Source organism: Vigna radiata, chromosome 8 (genome assembly GCF_000741045.1).
Source record: "Vigna radiata var. radiata cultivar VC1973A chromosome 8, Vradiata_ver6, whole genome shotgun sequence".
NCBI classification, from domain to species: domain Eukaryota; kingdom Viridiplantae; phylum Streptophyta; class Magnoliopsida; order Fabales; family Fabaceae; genus Vigna; species Vigna radiata.
This window is the reverse complement of record NC_028358.1, coordinates 17,346,261-17,353,813: the sequence shown is the minus strand read 5'-3', so window position 1 is coordinate 17,353,813 and position 7,553 is coordinate 17,346,261. Positions and strand designations below refer to the sequence as shown.

Below are 7,553 nucleotides of genomic sequence, written 5' to 3'. Positions count from 1 at the left end.
TAAATATATCCTAAAACATTTCATTTTTTGTAGTTCAATTACAACACATATGATGTTGTCAGGGAAATTAAACACTAAGGTTAAAAAGCTTGCATGGTTGGCTCCCAAGGTTTGGTTTTTTATCTATATATTTACAATTGTTTTTATTCCAACAATCTTCCTCAATTATTTATAATTATGATAATATCTTCTAGTGTAATAGACAAATCGACTCATATAAGTGTAGTTATTATGTAATGTATTGGATGACAACCATTATTCTAGTTCATATTGCAAGTAGTTAAGAAACGATAATAATTGCATTGGATTAGATATTTTGTAACTTTGTCTTTTCATATACTAATTGAAATCATTGTCTTTTATGCATAAATTCAAGAGTTGATACCAATTCCTAATAAATCCATTTACAATTTAAGGAAATCTTGTGCAAACTATGTAATAGAAATGTACAATAATATTTAATTGTTATAAGGATATCATATTTTGCTTTTGTTATAGATATTTTGTGTAGGTTTTATATGCATAGTGAAGCAAAAATAAGAAAAATATTTTTAAAAGATATTAACATTAGACTTTGATTATAACCAAATCCAAAGTAGAAAAGAGATATTCAACTTTAGTTCAAGTCACAATTGAAACTAAATATCATTAAAAAAATATTTTTTAAAAAATAAATAGTTTTCTTACAAGCAAAGTAAAAAACTCTTAAAACTAAATAATTATTTTAGATCATAAAGGACATTTAACATTAGTTATTCCTACAAGCAAAGTAAAAAAGGGATTTGGCCTAACTACTCATAATCGAGACCATTACATTTTCTAATTTAAATAACTATTCAATTTTAAGAGTTTTTAACATTAATTCTCATCAAAACTAAATATCCTTAAAATTAAATAATTATTTTAAATAAAAAAATACATGATTTTGGTTTTGAGCAAAATCGTGACTAAATAACTATTTTTTTCTTAAAATTTTGATTTGATGTTTCGATTTTTTTAACTAATGTAAAAAATATATTGACATTTTTGCTTTCAATACCCTTGCTAGAAACCCTCCGTTTTGTTTTACCTCTTTAGTTATAAAACTAATACTTATTGTCAACAAAAATATTGTTCCATCCCTTCCCTTATGTAAATACAATTTTATGTAAATTTTATTATTTACGTACTTATTATTTATCTTATGACCAAATCTTGTTAAGATGTTAAAGGACAAATACAAGGAGAATCCATGCACACGACTCAATTATTGTTGAAGTGTGCATTTATAATTTTGCTAAGGAAAAAGATTTTGGATCCTTATGAACTCTCCAGAGCCTATTTCAAATTTATTTTCAGAATAATGGTAAGGTAACATGCATTTATATTTATTTAACACATAAATGATCAAATATTATAAAAAAGAGAGTAAAATTTATATATTTTTTAAAAAAAGTAAAAAGTAAAAAGAAGAAACTATGTCAAATAAATATAAAAAATACATGGAGATCAAAATATCATTTTCAATCGTTTAACACAAACTTGTTATTTCAGTGTCATTTTCCTACAAATTTCTATTTAACAATTATAAATATTATTATTTTATTTTTACTTATATTTTTGTTATTAATTAAATATAATATTTTATTATTAAGAGATTGTAAAACGGAAGTAAGAAAAAAAAAATCATAGTTTCCAATTATATTTTAAGATCGTGATTTTTGACTAATTTTCATTTTACATTTTTTTGTAATGATAAAATATTATATTTAATTAATTAAAAACNATAAATAAAATTTTAATATATCAATAATATTTAGAATTGTTAATTGGCAGTATAGAAGAAAGGGAGTGTGAAAGTAAAAAAGTACCGTAGAAATTAAAAAATAGTTAAGTCTTTGAATATATATAAGATAAAACAAAAGTGAGAAAAGAATAAAATAAATGGCATTCCACGTTTGTCCCACCCACACAAGAATGGTTGCAGAACAATCAATATCAGAAGGGAGAGAAAAACAAAACAACAATGAGAAATTTAAACAAAAATGAAAAGTGGTATAGATAGCTAAAGCTGCATATGCTCCTGTTGTGCGAACGCCTCCAGTTAGGACAACACGTTTCTGCTCCTAATTCTCATCCAAGCTGAAAAATACATCTTAAGTGAAGTATGTACTCACCGAAGCTTCTTTATTATTTTCCTAACACAAGATCAGAAAGATGATTACGATGACATTTTTAGAAACACCACCAAGGCCAATCAATCAGGCTTTGGGCTTGAGCATCTTCACTGTCTCCCATGTGAAATCAGGATCATCTCGTCCAAAATGCCCATAAGCAGCAGTCTTCTGGAACCTGAAGTTGCCTCCTCTCATGAGGTCAAGATTGATGGAAATCATTCCAGGCCTAAAATCAAAATTCTCTTTAATCAAAGCCAGAATATCACGGTCAGGAATCTTCCCTGTTTTANAAGTATCCACAAACACAGATAATGGCTCAGGCACTCCAATTGCGTAGGAAACCTGCACAATGCAACGACGTGCAAGCCCTGAAGCTACCACACTCTTTGCGGCTTGCCTTGCTACGTATGCACCGCTCCTATCGACCTTGGTTGGATCCTTGCCTGAGAACGCACCTCCACCATGAGCACCCCACCCACCATAGGTATCAATGATTATCTTCCTCCCAGTGAGGCCTGCGTCTCCATGGGGTCCTCCAATCACAAACCTACCCGAAGGGTTGAGGTGGAAGATGGTCTTGTCATCCAGGTATTCAGCTGGGATCACAGGCTTTATCACATGCTCTTTCAAATCCGTGGCAATTTGCTCATTTGTGACTGTTTCATCATGTTGGGTTGAGATGAGGACTGTGTGCACACGGATAGGGATCATGGCCCCACCATCATTCCTGTACTCAACAGTCACTTGGGTTTTACCATCAGGTCTCAGCCAGGGGCATGTTTTGTTCTTTCTCACTTCCGTGAGCTTGGCACCAAGTTTGGTAGCAAGCACATGAGTGAGTGGCATTAATTCAGCTGTTTCATCTGTGGCATAGCCAAACATGTGTCCTTGGTCACCGGCTCCAATTTCCTCTGGCTTTTTGGACAAGTGACCGTGAACTCCCTGGGCAATGTCAGGGCTCTGTTGTTCAATGTTGACAAGAACGTTGCACTTATCAGCATCGAGACCAACATCAGCAGACACGAACCCAATGCCTCTGCAAGTGTCACGAACTATTTTCTCGTAGTTCACCTTGGCCTTGGTTGTGATCTCTCCAAAGACCATCACCATGTTGGTTTTTGTACAGGTTTCGCAGGCAACCTTGCTCTCTGGGTCTTGCTCCAGGCAGGCATCCAGGACGGCATCCGAAACCTGGTCACAGATCTTGTCGGGGTGGCCCTCGTTTACAGATTCTGAGGTGAAGAGGAAGGTTTCCATTTCTATTGTTCAAATAAAAAAGTGTGCTACATTACGTTCATGTTGATTGACTTAAATAAAAGAAATTAGCTTGAATTTGTAAATGCAACTTCTACTGCATACATTTCAGCGAAATCATCAAAGTTCCTCAAAAGTGCGGCAAAGAAGACGGGTCTACGACAAAGGAAACAAAATACAGTGTTTATCTTAAATGCAGTGTTTAAAAACAAGGCTGTTGTTTATTATGTTTCTCAAATTCGGCATGTTCGTAAGAATAGAGAACAAATAATCTTATATTCGTTTTAACATCTCAAACAGAAACGGCATTGTCTCACGTGCTACGATTGCAATTCACAAGCAGAAAAGAGAATCGCGTGCCAGATCCAACAAGGATCAAAGGCGTCGCGGAGCAGGTTCCAGTTGGCAATTTCGAATTTGCAAACATTTCGCATTGGCATTGTAAAACAGAAAAAGGAATGAGAAAATTAACTTACAATAGTCAATATGAATATTCGGTTATCACAGAAACGAAATGAAATGTGAGATCTAAATGCGAATAATAAAATGGAAAAAGAGAAAGAATAATAAGGAGCATGCATTGAATTAAGATTAGGGAGAGAGACAGATACCGTGAATTTTTTTGGTGTTGGATTGAGAAGGAAATTGAAATGTAAAATTGAAGAGGAAGAAGAAGACGGAGAGGAAGCGGGAGATTAGAGATGAACAGTGTTATATGTACATAAATTGGAAGGAGAGGCGGTGAGAGCGAGATTACGTAGATGAAAGACTCGCTCCATCTTCTCCCTCTCTCTCTCTTATTTTGTGTCTAATTTAATTAATTTCCATTTATGACATGTTTTACACCATTTTTCTTTTTAATTTTTCAACTTTGTTTACATTTTCATCGTCCTAAAATGGCGTTGTCACGTTGCTTTAACTTCCTAGGGTCACTTTAGTCACTTCACATGCCCTATATTTAAAACATTTAAAACACAGAAATAGTAGAATATATGTTACTTCGATTTGTTTAAAGTAAAATAGGGAGACACTTTTTCTATAAAATATATTTTATCAACTTCTATAAGATCATCAATCAACTCTATATTTTATCCACTCCTTTACATTCCTTCAGTATTTATCTGCATTAATGCAAATTTTAAAATAATGTACAAACTCCTAAGAAAAAAAAAAAAAATTGAACTTATAACATAAAAATTCAAGAGACGTTGTTCCTTACACCACCATCTCCCACCATTAGGGATGACAACGGGTCGGGTCGGGCACGGGTACCCACAATCCGATCCGCTGGGTAAAATTATACCCGCTACCCGCTGGATACCCGTTTTAAAAAAACTCGCGGATTTTTTTCAACTCACGGGTATCCGTTGGATACCCGTTTTCAACCCGCCAATATTTAAAAAAAAAATTATTTTATAAGTTTTTAAATGTAAAAATTCAAATTAAATTGCAAAAAAAATGCAAATAATATTTAAAACATATATCCAAGAAAAGTCAATGGATAAGTAAATAAAAGTTAAAACTTAAATTCAAATTAACACAAGTTAATAGTAAAAATAATTCAAATTATCACAAATTAATTCAAGTTAGTACAAATTAAAACTTAAATTCAAATAATTGTTCTAAAAATAACACTTCAAGATTTATGCTTGTTCTCCCACATCTTTATTTTGACCACTTAATTCCTGAAATAAATAAATACAAATAAAGTCATAAATCAATGACAAAGTGGCACTATTAATAAAATTAGATTACAATATTATAAACAAAATACTAACATCATTATCAATTATCTCCTTTAGTATTGTATTAAGCTTCATGTTATCCACTTTCAATTTTGAAGAACCTGAAAAGGGAAAATAAATTCATTTGTCATAGCCAATCATTTGAATGAATATAAATATGTAATTTGAATTGTTCATTTAATTACCTTGTATGTCACTCCATAGCCAATCTTGAACACACATCAATGCCTCTAAACTGTCTGGGTGTAATATACTCCGATGTAGAGTAAGAAATCGACCACCAGTACTTAAAGAAGACTCAGAAGCAACTGTTGAGATAGGAATGACTAGAAAATCTCTTGCAATCATTTGTAAGATTGAATATTTTAATCCATTAGTCTTCCACCAATTTAAAATGTCAAATTCTTCATCTGAATCTGGTAGTGTCGGTTCCTCCAAGTAATAATCAAGTTCTAACTTATAATTTGTTGGTTCATTTTTCTTTACAATCTGATGTTTTGCAAAATCTCTCCTCCAAGCATCTTTTCTTCCATCAACAATTTGGCCTACATTTATGTTCAGATTTTGACATGAAGAAACTAACTTCTTACCTTTCATGCACATTTCATACTCTCTTACCAAATCCTTAAAAAGAATCTTCACCTTTTCAATTTCACAATTAGATTCATTGCCATATATCTGAGGGAAAAAATAATCTAACAAATCAATTTTGTACCTGGGATCTAAGACAATACCTATAGCCATCACTCCACTGATCATACTCCAATACTTGTTAAACTTTAAAACCATAGATGCATCCATTTGGTGAATAATAGAATTGGGGGAGTTAAGCCATTCCATCAAAGCCAACTTAATTTCACATACCTTTGGAAAGAAAATGTTGGCAGTTGGATAAGAGGTACCAGAAAACAAGAGTGTCACATCATAAAATATTTCCAACTTTTGGCAAATTTCATTTTCCATTTGCCAATCATGTGCGTTAGGCAAAACTTTATATTGACTCTCTCGTTGTGATAAACGATCAAATACATCTTTGGATTGTATGGCTACTTGAAGCATTAAAAATGTAGAATTCCACCTAGTTCTACAATCAACAACTAATTTTCTTTTGAATGGAATATTCAATTGAGCACATGTCTCTATAAATTTCTCTCCTCTTTTAGGTGTAACTGTCCAAAAATTAGCACTTTCTCTGATCTTTTCAATGACATTAGCAATTATGGACAAGTCATCCTTCACAATCAAATTCAATATATGTGCACAACATCGCATGTGAAACAATTGGCCACCCAAAATAAGAGACCTAGGTGAAATCTTGTCTAAAATGCGTTCAATCTTAGCATCATTTGTAGTGCAATTATCAACCGTCAAAGTAGAAACTTTTCTATCTAGATTCCAATCCATTAAACATTCAACCAACAATTCAGTAAGAACTTGACTAGTATGAGGAGCAGGCACATACATAAACCTATAATTGAAAGTCATATTTAATTAATTTAGTGAAAAAGAACAATGTTAACATAAAAGAAAACAGTTAAAATATAGTATAGTGTTATTACCTCACAAGTCGACTTTGTAGCCTCCACAAATCATCAATAAAGTGAGCTGTTATAGTCATGTAGCCTCTATTTTGATTACTAGCAGTCCACATATCAGTTGTAATTGCAACTCGACTTTGAATCCTTGACAAGAATAATTTCAATTTTTCTTTTTCGGCAATGTAATCCTTCATAATATCCTTTTTTAAAGTGTTTCGAGAAACCACTTTAAATAGAGGTTGTACAACAACACAAAAATCTTTAAAGCCTATGTGATCAACCATTGACATTGGATACTCATGTAGAATTATCATCTTACGGAGTGCATCTCTAGCTATTTGTTGCTTAAACGCATAATTGCCAACATCTACGGTTTCACCACTTTCTTTATGAGTTTTTAAAAATGATTGTCGGATGTCCCGTGTTGTTCGAAGCTTGCAACTCTTGAAATGATTTCTCAAATGTGATGTACCTTGTTTTGCCTCACCTAGAAGACTTTTGGAACAATAATTGCACATTGCTCTCCATTTCCCATCTACCTTTTGTTTCTTAAAGTGATTCCAAACATCTGACACTAATCTTCTTGAGTTAACAGTAGGAGTTGAACTTTCAGTTGGATTTGAATCTATAGGAATATCATTTTGATTTGAATCTCCTACATTAGATTCTACAAATTGTCCTTATTGACTATCTTCTATAGGAGAAAATATATCTTGGGTAGACATCCTAAAAAAACTTGATCAACATAAGTTACTTAATTTTGTAATATTCTATTTTATAACAAAACAGACCCTTTTATTTATTATATATATATATATATATATATATATATATATATATATATAAAGAGACTTTTAAGA

General features: G+C 32.1%; 1 protein-coding gene across 1 annotated transcript; it reads right to left on the bottom strand.

The window, feature by feature from the left end:
- Nucleotides 1-1,856: 1,856 nt before the first annotated feature.
- Nucleotides 1,857-4,341, bottom strand: LOC106771425 (S-adenosylmethionine synthase 1-like). The gene is made up of 2 exons (XM_014657400.2): nucleotides 4,022-4,341; nucleotides 1,857-3,415 (listed from the first exon to the last, which is right to left on the bottom strand). The coding sequence occupies exon 2, from the start codon at nucleotides 3,411-3,413 to the stop codon at nucleotides 2,241-2,243; it is 1,173 nt and encodes a 390-aa protein (XP_014512886.1). The 5' UTR covers nucleotides 3,414-3,415; nucleotides 4,022-4,341; the 3' UTR covers nucleotides 1,857-2,240.
- Nucleotides 4,342-7,553: the final 3,212 nt, after the last annotated feature.